Source organism: Pelophylax lessonae (assembly GCF_965119305.1).
Source record: "Pelophylax lessonae genome assembly, chromosome: 13".
NCBI lineage: Eukaryota > Metazoa > Chordata > Amphibia > Anura > Ranidae > Pelophylax > Pelophylax lessonae.
In genome coordinates, this window is record NC_138780.1 from 63,386,137 (window position 1) to 63,402,592 (window position 16,456).

The window sequence follows — 16,456 nt, forward strand, 5'->3', positions numbered from 1 at the left end:
GCAGTTCTTCTGTCCGAAGTCTCTGCACTCCAAGTCCCAACGGCTGTCCGTGGGGCACATGTGCAGTAGCGCAATCCCACAGACACAGGGACTGGACGCAGAGACACTTGGACTTTATTATATTAGTGTACCACAACTCCAGTGTCTGCCAGATCTTTCTGGAGGGATCATGCAGTCAAACGTGGGTTTTGAATTGTTTTTCTCACAATCCTGCGAGCTGTTCTGTCTGATATTTTTCTTGGTCTTCCAGATCTTGCTTTAACTTCCACTGTTCCTGATGGACTGCCATTTCTTAATTACATTCCGAACAGAGGATATTGACATCTGAAAACGCTTTGCTATCTTCTTATATCTTCTTATAGCCTTCTCCAGCTTTGTGAGCGTCAACTATTTTCAGTTTTCTAGACCACTGCTTAGAAGATCCCATGGTGCTAATTGTTGAGGCAAGGTCAGATGAGTCTGGGCATTTAAAACCTTTGAGATTGACATCACCTGGTCTTCCCAGATGATGATTGCGAACAATCCATGACACTGGCAGGTCTCAGCCTTGCAAAGGGGGCAGTGCATGCTATAAATTTTTTTTCTGTCATTTTGAAAGTGTCAATGATGGAAATAAAATCTAATTTTTGTTGACATATTATAAGAATGTCTAATCTGTAATTTGATGCCTTTTGGAGATTGTTCCATCTTCCTTGGCTTCTTTATGCACATTAATACAAATTTTTACCTGGGGTGCCCAAATTTTCGATCCCCAATGTATGTCTGTGCTAGCCCAGGTAAATTTTGCAAAAACACAACTGAAGTCTCCCAAAGCATGTGGGAAATTGTGTTCTAGTCTGATGAAACTAAGGTTGAACTTTTTGTCTAGAATTCCAAAAGATATGTTTGAAACAAAAACACTGCACATCCCCAAAAGAACACTATATCAACAGTGAAGCCTGGTGGTGGCAGCATCATGCTTTGGGCTGTTTTTCTTTAGCTGGCCTGGAACAGGGGCCTCAGTCAAGGTAGAGGGAATTATGAACCGTTCCAAATACCAGTCAATATTGGCTAAAAACCTGCAGGCTTCTGCTAGAAAGCTGAACATGAAGAGGAACTTAATCTTTCAGCATGACAACGACCCAAAGCATACATGCAAATCAACAAAGGAATGGCTTCACCAAAAGAAGATTGAAGTTGTGGAATAACCCAGCCAGAACACAGACCTGAATCCAATTGAAAATTTGTGGGGTGATCTGAGAAGGGCTGTGCACAAGAGAGGACTTCGCAATCTTACAGATTTGGAGTGTTCTTTACAAAGAAGAGTGGCCAAATGTTGCCAGGTCCAGCTGTTCCATGCTGATTTGACTCCTACCCAAAAAAAATCAAAAGGTGCTTCAACAAAGTATTAATTTAAGGCTGTGCAGTCTAATGCAACCATATTTTTATTTTTTTTCTATTTTTACTTCCACCTAAAAGATTTCAGTTTGTTGTTCAAATGAGTTGTACAGTTTATAGGTAATATTAACCACTTCTGGACCGGAAGATTTTCCCCCTTAATGACCAGGCCATATTTTGTGATTCGGCACTGTTACTTTACCTGACAATTGCACGGTTGCGCGACGCTGTACCCAAATAAAATTGATGTCCTTTTTTTTTCCCCCCCACAAATAGAGCATTCTTTTGGTGGTATTTGATCGCCTCTGGGATTTTTTTTTTTTTTTTGCGCTATAAACAAAGGAGTGACCAGGTAGAGCCAAAGGCTTTGACACGCCCAGGGGCCGGGTTCCCTGGGTTGTTACCTCTGGCCTCACCGTTGCATCTTCAGTTTTAGCTGCCTGGTCTTACGAGTGGCCAAACAGCTCCCTGCTGGGACCTTTTTGTCCTAGCTCTGTTTTTAAACGTCTTAAAGGGAACCTTTTTAATTTTTTTTGCTGCTGCGGACTTCAGTTCCTGTGGAATGCCGGCTGGGTTTCGGACTGGCTATATGAGAGCCTTACGGTCTCCCAGTTTGTGGCAGAGAGTGCTTGCAGACTGTAGCTCCGCGCTGGGTCTCCATAGCGACTATAGTCCCACGGACGGGGACTGGCCTGCGGGTGAAACACCCTGCCGGGACGCACACACCTGGCATGCCAGCGTCTGTGGAGCAAGAAATATCTAGTAAAATGGACAAAGTTATTGCAGCAGCATTTACTAAGAAACGCCTTCGGCTCTCGCCTGTCTCCTCTCAGATTCTGAGGCTGATATGGTCGCCAGCAACGCAGACCCCCTTTTGGAGGATGCGTCCCCTGCATTCAGACTTTTCTGACATGGAAGAGGATGTTTCCACACCCGCCTTGGCACAGGAAAAGGCGCTGGTAGATTTGATATCCTTTAGTGAGGGACACCCTAAAAATCACAGATGCGATTTCTAAATCGCAAGGAGCCTCGGTATCCTTTTGGATCCTTGCATAGTTGCATAGTAGTTGAGGTTGAATAAAGACCATAGTCCATCCAGTTCAACCTGTGTAGGTGTGTGTGGCCGTAATCCTCTCTCATACCCCTGAATGTTCTGATCATTGAGATGTACGTCCAAGAGTCTTTTGAAAGCAACCATACTTCCCGCAGAAATCACCTCTTGTGGTAGAGAATTCCACAATCCTGTAGCCCTAACAGTAAAGAACCCCCTGCGTTGCCTGAGGTTAAAACGCTTCTTCTCTAATCGCCTCCTCTAATCAGGGCAAAGAAATCGGCCAAGGTTTTCCTTTGTCCCGAAATCTTGTCCGCCTTAGTGGAGGAACAATGGCGGCGACCTAATCGCACGCTTGCAGTTCCCAAACGTTTGGCTAGACTCTACCCGTTTGAGGAAGAGATCTTGCGCAAATGGACGGTCCCCCCTCAGATGGGCCCCCAAATATGCGCTATTCACAAGGCCACGGTTTTACCGGTGGCAGAATCCTCATCTCTCCCTGATCCGGTTGAAAGACGTATTGAGGTCTTATTCCGACACCTGTATACGGTAGTGGGATCTATTCTCAGACCTGCCCTGACTACCATTCTAGTCTATCAGACTATGTTTGAATGGGTAAAGGCTCTGAGAGAGGCACTGACGGTAACCCTGTTACTGTCATCTGCCCTGGAACTCGCTGACCAATTATCGCAGACTCTGCAATTAGTATGCAATGCTAACCTGGACATTGTTCCGATCGCGGCCAGAGCGTCAGTGGTAAGTGTGCTCATCAGACGTGCGATCTGGCTAAAGTCCTGGTCGGCCGACCAGGCTTCTAAGAAGCTTTTGGCAGCTCTTCCCTTTCAGGGTGTTCGCCTTTCTGGTTCCTCCTTGGATGACTTGATCAAGACGGTCACTGGGGGAAAGAGCACACTCCTTCCTTACTCAACTAAGGGTAAGTCTCCCTCGCGTAAGCGAGGTCCTTCCTTTACAGCCCAGAAGCGTATTTTTCGCAGACTTCGGGCGGAAAAGGATCCTGGAAACGGTGGGCTGGTAAGCTGAAATCCTCTGCCCCCAGCACCTCCAAGCAGACCCCTTCTGCCTGAAGGGGCGCTCCCATCCACTTCAGAGGTGGGGGGACGTCTCCGTTTCTTCCCAGATCCTTGGATCTCACTGTTGCGCAACACGTGGGTCCACCAGGTAATTTAGTCAGGGTACAAGATAGTTTCGTTCCCGTCAGCCAGACAGATTTTTTTACCCTCCAATCTTTAGCTGTCCAAAGACCACCTTGCTCGGCTGTGGGAAGCGATTCGGGACATGTTGTCACAAGGCGCGATTGTACCAGTTCATCAGGAACGCTTTCGAGGGTTCTATTCGAACCTGTTTACCGTTCTACGGAAGGAGGGCAAATTGCGTCCAATCTTGGACCTCAAAACTCTGAACCGCTTTGTGCACGTCCAGAAATTTTGCATGGAATCTCTGCGGTCAGTGGTGGCATTCTTGCATCAGGGGGACCTGCTGGCCTCGATCAATATCAAGGATGCCTATCTCCATGTCCCTATTTGCCAGGGTCATCAACGATTCCTCAGCTTTGCGGTGGGCAAGGACCATTTCCAATTTGTGGCGTTACCGTTTGGTCTCGCCTCTGCTCCCATGGTCTTCACAAAGGTATTAGCCCCTTTCTTGGCTCTCCTATGACAGAGCAATTTTGGGGTACCTGGACGATCTTCTTCTCCAAACGGACTTGGAACGGGATTTGGAGGTGACCATTCACACTCTTCTGAAGGTTGAGATTCCAACCGAACTGCTTCAATCTGCCCTGGTCTCAACAACCAGACTGGAGTGTGTAGGGATGATCCTATATTCAGCTTTGGGAAAGGTATTTCTACCTCCTGTGGTGAAGTTACAGAAGTTAAGGGAAGCGATTCTGTCACTGCTGGCTTGTGACCTGGTGTCTCTCAGGTCATCTATGCAGGTGCTGGGCCTGATGGTGTCCTCCTTCGAGGCTGTACCATATGCTCTGGCCCACACGAGACTTTGGCAACAGGAGATCCTTGTCAAATGGGATAAGGATCCTCTATCCCTGGACAGTCTGATTCGATTGAGTTAGAGATCCAAGGACTCCCTGAATTGGTGGCTCAGATCTCCGTATCTTCTCCACGGGAAATCCTTCCTTCCAGTATTCTAGATGGTGGTGGTGATGACAGATGCCTGTTTGACCAGTTGAGGGGGGGGGGGGGGGAGTGCTGGGCACGCTGAATGTTCAAGGGACCTGGACATTGGAAAAGTTCAAGCTCCCGATCAACATTCTGGAACTGAGGGCAATCAAGTTGAGCCTGTTCCACTGGACGGAAAATCTCAAGGGGTGTTCTGTCCGAGTCCAGTCCGACAATGTCACGGCCGTGGCATATGTCAATCAAGGGGGCACCAGGAGTGCCCTAGCGGCTCTGGAGGGTAGCCTAGATCCTGCGCTGGGCAGAGGACTATGTTCCAGCCCTATCCGCCGCGTACATTCCTGGCGTAGACAATTGGCAGGCAGACTACCGGAGTCGCCGAACCCTGGATCAGGGAGAGTGGTCCCTGCATCCACCAGCTGTATCTCCGGTGGGGGACCCTGGATGTGGACCTGTTCGCCTCCAGACAAAATGGGAAAGTTTACTGCATTGGCCAGAGGATCTCTGGACCGAGCCACAGACGCCCTGGTGGCTCCCTGGAGCCAGCATGGGCTAATTTATGCATTTCCTCCGCTGAAACTTTATCTCGCCTGCTATGCAGGGTCGAGTTGGGAGGGGATTCCGGTAATTCTGGTGGCTCCAGATTGGCCCCAGAGATCCTGGTACACTGACGTGATTCAGCTGAAGGTCGCCGGTCCGTAGACACTTCCTCTGCGGGAAGATCTTCTTCTATCTCAGGGTCCAAACTTCCATCCTGCTTTACAGTCGCTGGCTTTAACGGCTTGGCTGTTGAGAGCAAGGTGTTAAAGGGCAGGGGTCTGTCCGATTCTGTGATCTATACCTTACTCAAGGCTAGGAAGTCCACTTCTCAGAAGATTTATCATCGTACATGGAAAGCGTACATTGCTTGGTGCGAAACGCTGAAGCTGCATCCTAGATCCTTTTGCTATCAGCAGGATCCTGACCTTTCTGCAAAAAGGGGTTGACCAACGTTTTGGCCTTGGGCACTCTTAACCACTTGCCGACCGCCGCAAGTACATATACTGCGGCGGTCAGCCCCGGCCAGGCAAAGTGACGTACTGGTACGTCACTAGCCTGTCACTGGCTTGTGAGCCAATAGGGGGCGAGCGCGCGCCCGCCCCGGCTCGTTCCCTAACAAGTCAGTGCGTGTGACTTGTTGGGGAACGAGCCGGGGCGGACGCGCGCCTCACTCGCGATCGTTCGCTGGGAAGGGAGAAAGGCAGGCGGCTAATGTAAACAAGCCGCTTGTCATTCTCCCCTGTGTAAAAATGGAGATCAGACGGTTCTACTATGTAGGACCGTTGATCTCTGTTTTTACACTAGTAGCCATGTCCCATCACAGTTAGAAACACGCCCCTAGGACACACTTAACCCCTCCCTCGCCAATACAGTTAACTCCGTCCCTGCCAGTGTCATTTTTACAGTAACAGTGCATATGTATAGCACTGATTACTGCAGTAATGTCACTGGTAACCCCAAAAGTGTCAAATGTCAGTCAAGGGTCCGATCTGTCCGCCGCAATGTCGCAGTCCCGCAAAAAAAACGCAGATCGACGCCATTACTCGTTAAAAAAAAAAAAAAATGACAATCTTTCCCTTTGTTAGTAAACGCGATAACTTTTGCGCAAACCAATCAAAATACGCTTTTTGCGATATGTTTGGTAAAAAAAAAAATGTAGCATAAAACAAATTGGCCGAAAAAATGTTAAATTTTGATTTTTTACATTTTTTTTTTTTTGGGAATTTCATATAAAAAAAATGTGAAAAATATTGTTGTTTTTGCAAAATTTATGCTCCTTTTTTTTGTTTATAGCGCATGATCAAAAAATCGCACAGGTGATCAAATACCACCAAAAGAAAGCTCTGTTTGTGGGGAAAAAAAAGACATCAAATTCGCTTAGGTACAGCGTCGTACGACCGCGCAATTGTCCGTTAAACTCACGCAGTAAAAAATCGCAAAAAACCCCCTGGTCAGGCAGGGGGTAAAATCTTCCAGGGCTTAAGTGGTTAAGTGTCAGATCTCGTTCTTGGCTGTGTACTTCCAATGCCCTTTGGCTACGCACTCTTTGATTCGTATGTTTCTTCAGGGGTGTGTTGGCTTTCCCTAGGAGGTCTCCGTTACCTCCTTGGGACCTTAATTTGGTTCTATCGGTTCTTCAGAAATCTCCTTTCGAGAACATAAGACACATTTCCTACTCGCCTTGTCGCAGAAAGCCTTTTTGGTGGCTATCACCTCTGTGCGCATGGTTTCTGAACTAGCGGTGCTATCTTGCCACTCTCCTTATCTGGTAATACACAGGGATAAGGTAGTGTTACGGCCTAATCTGTCGTTTTCTTCCTAAGGTGGTTTCAGACTTCCATCTGAACGAAGACCTACTTCTTCCGTCACTCTGTCTGAAACCTTCACATCCGAATGAAATTGCCTTGCATTGCTTGGATGTGGTTCGGGCGATATGGGTGTATCTGGAGACTGAGTCCATTCGTAAGTTGGACTCTGTCTGTGAATACGGATGGACCCCGTAAGTGTCAGTCTGCGGCGATCATCTCCCGATGGATCAGACAAACTGTGGTGAAGGCGTATTCTCTTAAGGGCAGGGTTCCTCCTTTCCCTGTCACGGCTCACTCTACGTGGACGTTGAGTGCCTCTTGGGCTTTCCGCCATCAGGCGTCAGTGATGCAGGTTTGCAAGGTGGCCACTTGGTCGTCTGTACATATGTTCACCAAGTTTTACAGAGTGGATATGTTTAGCATCCTCGGATGCGGCCTTTGGCCGCAAGGTTTTGCAGGCCGCCATTTAAGGAGCAGTTCCTTCTCCTTTATGGTTTTGTTACAATTGAGCCCCAGTTGTTGCTTGTTGGGCTCCATGTTATGTAGTTGGCTATGTTAGCCGTGGGAATTGCATTCTTTTAAGTTTGTCTTTTTCCCGCCCCTCAGTGGTTACTGCTTTTGGATGTCCCATCCGTCTATGATTTAAAGCAGCAGCTACGTCCGTTGGTGGACGAAAGAGAAAATGGGATTTTTTACTTGCCATAAAATCCCTTTCTCGGAGTCCGACGGACTTGGCTCCCACCCCTTTTTTCTCTAAAGAGTTTGGTTTTGGTTGTTCACTGCTTGCAACTAAACTGAAGATGCAACGGTGAGGCCAGGGGTAATTACCCAGGGAGCCCGTTCCCCCTGGGCGTGTCAAAACCTTTGGCTCTACCTGGTCTCTCCTAGTGGGAGGGGCTTATTACCCATCCGTCTAGGATTTAAAGCAGCAGCTACGTCTGTTGGTGGAATTGATTTTACGGTAAGTAAAAAATCCCATTTTTTCACTTTCTGCTGTATAACCTTCCCAAAAAAAAAATTAAAAATCAAAAATTAACATTTTAGGCCAATTTGTTTTCTGCTACATATTTTTGGTAAAAAATCTCCAATAAGCGTATTTTGGTTTGCCCAAAAGTTATCGCGTCTACGAACTACGTGAAAGATTTGTCATTTTTATTGGTGTGTTTTTACTAGTAATGGTGGCGATCTGCGATTTTTAGCGGGACTGTGACATTGCGACGGACAGATCGGACCCCTAACTGACATTTTTGACACTTTTTTGGGGGGACCAGTGACATTACTACAGTAAACAGTGCTAACCATATACACTGTTACTGTAATAATGACACTGGCAGGGAAGGGGTTAACACAGTGGGTGATCAAGGGGTTAAATGTGAGCCTAGGCGAGTGATTCTAACTGTATGGGGGTTGGATTTGTGAAATGATCAGAGACCTGTGATCCTTTATAGAAGGATCACAGGAGCTCTGTGATCATTCCAGACAGAACGGTCAGCTGTGTGAGGGGAGCGGGGAGCAATTGCGGGTGTCAGGCAGCAATCGCCGCCGCCTGTCACATGCATCAGAGTCCCCGCCGCCGAGTGGGGGCACGCTCGCAACCTAGCTGCAGGCGTGACCGTGGGTGGTCCGGAACTGGTTAAAGGTTGAAAATGTTCTGTAATGATTTATCTTTTGTCTTTTTTTTTTTTTTTTCACCTCAAAACCTGACATTTTAACAGGGGGGGGGGGGGGTTGTAATAGACTTTATATATCCACTCTATCTACTTGTTTATATACAGTATCTCACAAGAGTACACCCCTCCCCTTTTTTGTAAATATTTTATTATATCTTCATGTGACACTACTTTACATTGAAGCAAGGTGTTATTTCTTCAGTGTTGAGTGTACAGCTTGTATAACAGTGTAAATTTGCTGTCCCTCCAAAATAACTCAACACACAGCCATTATTGTCTAAACCGCTGGCAACAAAAGGGAGTACACCCCGATGTAAAAAAGTCCAAATTGGGCCCAAAGTGTCAATATTTTGTGTAGCCACCATTATTTTCCAGCACTGCCTTAACCCTCCTGGGCATGGAGTTCACCAGATCTTCACAGGTTGCCACTGGAGTCCTTTTCCACTCTGACGACCTCACTGAGTTGGTGGATGTTGGAGACCTTGCGCTCCTCCACCTTCCTTTGAGGATGCCACACAGATGTTCAATTGGGTTTAGGTCTGGAGACATGCTTGGCCAGTCCATCACCTTTACCCTCAGCTTCTTTAGCAAGGCAGTGGTAGTCTTGGAGGTGTGTTTGGGGTCGTTATCGTTTTGGAATTATGCACTGTGGCCCAGTCTCCAAAGGGAGGGGAATCGTGCTCTGCTTCAGTATGTCACAGTACATGTTGGCATTCATGGTTCCCTCAATGAACTGTAGCTTCCCAGTGCCTGCAGCACTCATGCAGCTCCAGACCATGACACTTCCACCACCATGCTTGACCGTAGTCAAGACACACTTGTCTTTGTACTCACCTGGTTGCCACCACACACGCTCGACACCATCTGAACCAATTGGGTTTATCTTGGTCTCATCAGACCACAGGACATGGTTCCAGTAATCCATGTCCTTAGTCTAATTGTCTTCAGCAAACTGTTTGCAGCCTTTCTTGTGCATCATTTTTCCCCTTCTGGGATGACAGCCATGCGGACCAATTTGACGCAGTGTGCGGCGTATGGTCTGAGCACTGACAGGCTGACCCCACCCCTTCAACCTCTGCAGCAATGCTGGCAGCACTCATACGTCTATTTCCCAAAGACAACCTCTAGATATGACGCTGAGCACGTGCACTCAACTTCTTTGGTAGACCATGGCGAGGCCTGTTCTGAGTGGAACCTGTCCTGTTAAACTTCTGTATGGTCTTGGTCACCGTGCTGCAGCTCAGCTTCAGGGTCTTGGCAATCTTTCTTTAGCTTAGGCCACCAAATATAACACACCCGCTCCCCATTCACACCTGAGACCAGGGGTGGGGAACCTGCAGGGCTGCATGCGGCCCGCACAATCGCTGCGTCAGACCAACCCCCCCCCCCCCCCCCCGTGCCGCTTGTGTCAGAAGGAGCCGATGGCTCCGTCCTGACACTGTGAGTCTCCAAAAAGGGTGGACCCGGGGGGCAGAGCAGTGCGCCCTGAGCCCGCCCATTTGTGTGACAATAGCGAATGAAAATTCGCAATTGTCTCACGGATCTGTGCATTGTGGTCAGTCTGCATTGTAAGGGGGCACGATAATGTCTGCATTGTAAGTGGGCATGATGATCTCTGCATTGTAAGGGGGCACAATGATCTCTGCATTGTGGTCAGTCTGCATTGTAAGGGTGTACGATGATCACTGCATTGTGGTCAGTCTGCATTGAAGGGGGCTCGATGATCTCTGCATTGTGGTCAGTCTGCATTGTGAGGGGGCACGATGATCACTGCATTGTGGGCAGTCTGCATTGTAAGGGGGCACAATGATCTCTGCATTGTGGTCAGTCTGCATTGAAGGGGGCACGATGATCTCTGAATTGTGGTCAGTCTGCATTGTAAGGGGGCACAATGATCTCTGCATTGTGGTCAGTCTGCATTGAAAGGGGGCACGCTGTGGTCAGTCTGCATTGAAAGGGGGCACGCTGTGGTCAGTCTGCATTGAAAGGGGGCACGCTGTGGTCAAATATAACAGGCTCATTTTTAAGTTGATCATTTTGTATGCCCCCTGAATGATGTTACAAAAATCCAAATGGCCATTGGCAGAAAAAAGGTTCCCCACCCCTGCCTGAGACCTTGTAACCGTAACGAGTCACATGACACTGGGGAGGGAAAATGGCTAATTGGCCCCAATTTGGTCATTTCCTATTAGGGGTGTGCTTTATCCCATAGACTTGTATAGGGCTATTCTGATTGGTTCAGCTATCCTGCCCTGTTCCTCCCTCTGGGCGTATCTCGTTCAGGATTGGACAACTTCCTCCTCACCTACGGTAGCTTAGCATAATTCAGCCCTTTGCTAACCCCTCCTCTCTGTTGGAGGGAGAATTTAATTATACTTGTTGATTTGCTCTGAAATTGAAATTTTAGATATGCAAGGTCATATCCGGGGCAAATTGTCCAACCCTCAACAAATGGTCCATCTTCATTGCATATCTTAATGAGTGCCTTTTGATATGGAGGCCGAATTAAGGGAGGACATGACATGGTCTGTTAACACTATTGCCTTGGCCCCAGGATGTCTGGCTAACAGGAACTTAATTAAAGAGGGGGACTATTTTGCATATCAGTATGTTTTCCAGTTGTAAATAGCAGGTCACCTCCTGGGTAGCAAAAAGCTCGCACTTCAAACAGACTTGTCCTTTTATGTGTTTAAGTGTAAAATAGCAGGTGCCCCCTGGTAGCTCAGGCATGCATTTTAAATGGATTTGTTAACCATTGATTACTACTGCTGGTTAGACTGGATTACACAACTTACAAATGTACAATCGTATATCATATATGTGTTTGTAATCAAAACATTGTACATTTATATTTCCATCCATATATTTACAATTGCTAATGGAGATTTATACATAACTCCTCATCAGGCAACACACTAATGGAGATTACACATAAACTCCTCATAAGGCAACAGGACCAACAAGAACAATTTAGAGATGTATGGTCGGGATAGATGTACTATGCACAAGAGATACCAAATGACTGAGTGTGCCTTCTTCAAGTGGTTGTAAACCCACTTTAATGACTTTTTTACCTATAGGTAAGCCTAAATTAAGGCTTACCTATAGGCGCTGTAAATATCTCCTAAACTTGCACCATTTAGGAGATATTTACATCGCATGCAGCCGATAACGTCATCGGCGCATGCGCTCTGAAGAAACGTCCGCCGGTGCCGTTTCTTCACAACCCTGTGCTGTGAGTATGCGATGCATACTAGCACATTATGCATTTACTTTGCAGGGGGAAAACAAAGTTAAGAGTTTACTTCCTCTTTAAATATTATCCAATTTTTTATGTACTGAAACAGATCAACATCATTCTTTTATCCCTTTTAAATTAAATTTGCTCTGCCCGGGTAACAATTAGGCAAGTAATCTTTTAAAGCACATGGCACCACTGACAAGCATGCCAACTAGGGCAGACACTTTTTGCAAGGTAAATTTTGCATTAAATTTATCCCTGCCCTAAAGGTCCCCTATGCCACTTCTGTTTTACTTTCCATGAATTTACCTTCCATGAAGGGTCTGCTGTGGTCGGTGTTCTTGCCAGCGGTGCCTTATGCTCTAAAAGCACAGAGCACGATTTAAACTTTTTTTTTTTAACTATTGGAATGTCAATGTGATATTTCACTAACGTCTGTGTACCACAACACAGGGGGATATCCCCCTGCAACTAATGAACACCGTAGCGACATGTTGTATATCACTTTCGGGTTCACATGTGTTATTTCATGGCTACTCTAGTCAGGAAAGTAGCTATTCAGGCATATGTGCTGCCCCTAATATGACACCAGGGCAGGTGTGTGTCCGAAATCAGATAAATCAGACCAGACCCTGAACACAGATCCGCACCTGCTGGATGTCAGATTGTGAGCAGTGGCTGTGTCCCCTTTGCACAGGTGTAAGCATTAAAGTGATTGTAAATTTTTTAAATAACAAATGTGTCATGCTTGCCTCCTCTGACAGGGAGCTGCTGTTCAGCCCTCCCCCCTCTCTCTTGCGCGCTCTCTCTCCCTCCCCTGATTGGCTGACTTTGGTACCTGCGGGAGCCAAAGGCACCGCAGCTTTGTCTCAGGCAATCAGGAGGGAGAGCCCCCGGCAGTTGAGGGACTACTGGACATCGCTGGAGAGAGATGGGGCTCCAGTAAGTATTGGGGGTGTTGGGGAGGCTACTGCACCCAGGTTTTTTTATCTTCATATATAGAATGCATGCAAATAAAACACTTTCTGACTTTACAACTCCTTTTTAAGTTTTCAAAAAAGCAAACTTTTTTGAACAAGCACAATCAGTGCTAAATACACAGTGGAAAAAACAACACAATAATAAACAAAGTAAAGTCCAAATGGTGATGCGATATCCGCTTGGAAGGTAGTAAACAAACAGCCTCCGACACCTCCTCGAACAGGATCAAGGAATCCTTCAGGGACTTACACAGAGAAGGGACGTGAATAGAGCAGGGTGCCAGATTGTTTTTAACTGCATTAAAAATAACCATTTATTTTAGGCTCGCTCACATCAAATCTAGTCTTGTGTACTGCTGAAGTGACTGGTGCAAACGTGCAGGAACAGCTTTAGCAATCGGAGAGGACTGCATGATGGCTGTAAGACACTGGCAGGGACCTGCAGTGTGTCTAATCCGCACTCTCGCCATTGACAGACTAGGACAAGCAGAGGGGGGCGGGCTGCAAAGTGTTTCCTAGGCCACGCCCCCTTAGGCCATTGGCTCCCACTGCTGTCAATCACAGGCAGTGAGAGAGTGGGAGCAGGGCTGAGCCGCAGCTCTGTGTGAATGGATAGATCTATCATCAATCACGCTGAATGCTGCTGACAGCTCTGCCATCTACCACCTCTAAAAAAAAAAAAGACAACTAAGGGGTTGTTCACCTGATAACATCACAGGTTGACCCCACCTCCCTATGATGTCATTGGCTGGGATTTTATTCATTGGGTAAAGTGTTTTAAAAGTAACTTTTTACAGTATTTGAAGATTAAAGTAGAACTAAAGGCAAACATTTTAATTTTTTTATTTTGGGTGGAGTATATAACCACTATAGTTTTTATCAAAGAGAAGAAAGGTTGCCACTCGCCAACCCAGTGCATTAGTATGTAGATGTGTGTGTGGCCTCAGCCAGTGCAGCTCTAGCCTCGCCCCCCTGAAATGTTTCTCCCCGCCCTCTCGGGCTTGGTCACAGAGGCTGGTGAGCAGTGTGAAACATGTCAAGGGGGTGTGGCTGCAGTGGCGCTGGCTGAGGCCACATTTATTTACATACTAATGCACCGGGTTGCTAAGTGGCGCCCTTTCTTCTCTTTGATAATGCTGCTGTGGTGCACTGACGCCAACTCCCTTCACTGCAACTTGCTGGGGGGGGTCTCTGTTTCCGCTTAGAGGTGGGCTGCAAGTTTCATTTGGATCACAATACAGTAGATGATTGGTTGTTTTATTTTTGTTTGCCATCTGTGTCCCATTGGAGAGATTTTCCTTCACTTCCTGTCCCATAGCCAAAACAGGAAGCGAGGAAAGCTCGGCAAATTAAGGGAATCACTTGGGGCCCCCAAGTCACCAGAACCAAATGTTGAGATATCCTCAGAACAGTAATGTAGTAGATATCTTCCCCTTTCACTTTCAATGATAATGTGAAACAGAACAAATAGAGAGGGTGAATCTCCCCCCCCCCCCCCCCCCAACAGAGACAGTTGGCAATAAAAACCTGACCGGGGTTCTAATCCCTCTCCACTCTATCCAAAAATAGTTTTGCCTTTTTAGTGGTACTAAATGGGTTTTAATGCTCCTTTTACAGGTGTTTGACTTTTTTTTTTTTTTTTTTTCTAGCCTGCAAAGCACCTTTGTTAGCCTATGTACACCTAAGGCATGTTAGAAGAGAAGCATTCATTCCAATAATGCTCAAACGTTTGATGTGCGCAAACCTGTGCAATATGCGGCTTTTGCCATTTTGTTTTTTAAGCAGCTTTTCATCTACAAGGAGAAAAGATCTTCAGAGGGTCAAAACCAGGGGTCTCCAAACTACAACTCCCATCATGCCTAGTCATGTCTGTGAATTTCAGTTTTACAGTGCCTCATGGGACATGTAGTTCCCCGACAGATGGAGTGCTGTAGTTTGGAGATCCCTGGTCTAAACAGACGCACTGTGTGCATGAGGCCTAAATGTTGGTCTTTTTCATAGTTAGTAATACATCTTTTCTTTTTTCTTAATACTTGTAGGTGGATGTGGACCTAGCAAAGTCTTGTGCAGATTTACCAGCAGATGATGAGGAACTGAAGAAGAAATTGTGGCTTAAAATCGCTCGTCATGTGGTGCAGGAAGAGAAGGATGTGAAGAAGGCCATGGTTTGTCTGTCTAGCTGTAATCTTCTCAAAATAGAAGATATTCTTCCATTCTTCCCTGACTTTGTGACCATTGACCACTTCAAGGAAGCCATATGCAGTTCACTTCAAGCTTACAACCAGCATATAGAAGAGCTAAAGCAAGAGATGGAAGATGCTACACTAAGTGCAAAACGTATTCGGGAAGACATGCAGGAGATGAGGAACAAGTACAGCTCAGTTGATCCACAAGATAAGTGCACTTATTGTGACTTTCCACTATTGAACCGCCTGTTTTATCTCTTCCTGTGTGGTCACATGTTCCATTATGACTGCCTTATGCAGATAGTTGTCCCCAATTTACCTGCTTACAAGCAGATCAAATTAGAAGACTTACAGAAGAAATTAGGAGCCACAGCACAGCCTTCCAAAGGCGGCTCCCATGCAAAGGATGAAGACGGTATAAGTCTGGGTAAAGGACAACCAAGCCGTGAACAGATCAAGACAGACATTGACGACATTGTAGCAGCTGAGTGTCCCTATTGTGGTGAACTTATGATTCGATCAATTGACAAAGCATTCATAGATCCACAAAAATATAAGGAGGAGATGCTCAGCTGGCTGTAGAATTTTGTTTTTCTTGGGACTGTTTTATGAAAAACTAACGAAGGCCAGGTTTTTTGTGTCCAGGATTTAATCATCAATCCTGTGAGTACATGTGTGCCAAGTTTTTGATCGCCAGTCCCTTGACTTTATGAAGAGGACTCGTCACTGTTGTATCCAGTAGTCCAATAGTTTGATCTTAAAAGACTGCTTGCTCATGATCTAAAATCATTATTGGATGTTTTGCATCTCACCATAATTTGAGTATTAGTTGTGTAATCTGTGAATGGAAAATACTGTATGATAAAATATTGCACAGTTTTTACTTTGTAAAATAGCTTCATAAACGGAATACCGAAAATATATATATATATTTCAATGTGCTTGTCTTTATAAAGAAAAATTCCTCCGCGGGGGATAATTTTTTTCTAACTATGAATCTATTAACCCCTTCTCACCGAGCCCTGGCTTTCTTTGTAAATGGGGTTTGTATGCCTGGGAGAAAGGAAGGATCAGCGGATCACATGTCCACTGTGATTGGCTGTCAGTGTAGTCATATTTATGGGAGCTGATCTCACGCACTCTTAATAGTACAGACTGAGAGCTTTCTTTGACAGCTTGGTCATTGTGCTGGGAGCACTTTCTCAGCAGAGAGAGCTCTGTTGCAATGAATGCATATGTGAGTTAAAGTCCACCCTCTTTGTTGCCACACACATGCATTCTGTGGGCGTCATGTGCTAATTAAGCTAAATACCAGTTGGCGATAAAACCATTTGTCCATTCCCTAAAGCTGCGTGCACTTTTTTTATCTCAGAAAGTTAAGTGTAGCTGCTTTCATCTCTCCAGGCCCTGAAGGATAGTTGGAAATCGGCCTTCTCAGCGTGCTGTGCTG

General features: G+C 46.2%; 1 protein-coding gene across 1 annotated transcript in view; it reads left to right on the forward strand.

The window, feature by feature from the left end:
* Window positions 1-15,664, forward strand: part of VPS18 (VPS18 core subunit of CORVET and HOPS complexes) — a 53,344-nt gene extending 37,680 nt beyond the window's left edge. Inside the window, exon 5 of the mRNA XM_082275536.1 lies at window positions 14,860-15,664. Within this exon, the coding sequence (XP_082131662.1) occupies window positions 14,860-15,588 (729 nt within the window). The 3' untranslated portion in view covers window positions 15,589-15,664. The remainder of the gene's footprint in view (window positions 1-14,859) is intronic.
* The last annotated feature ends 792 nt before the right edge of the window (window positions 15,665-16,456 follow it).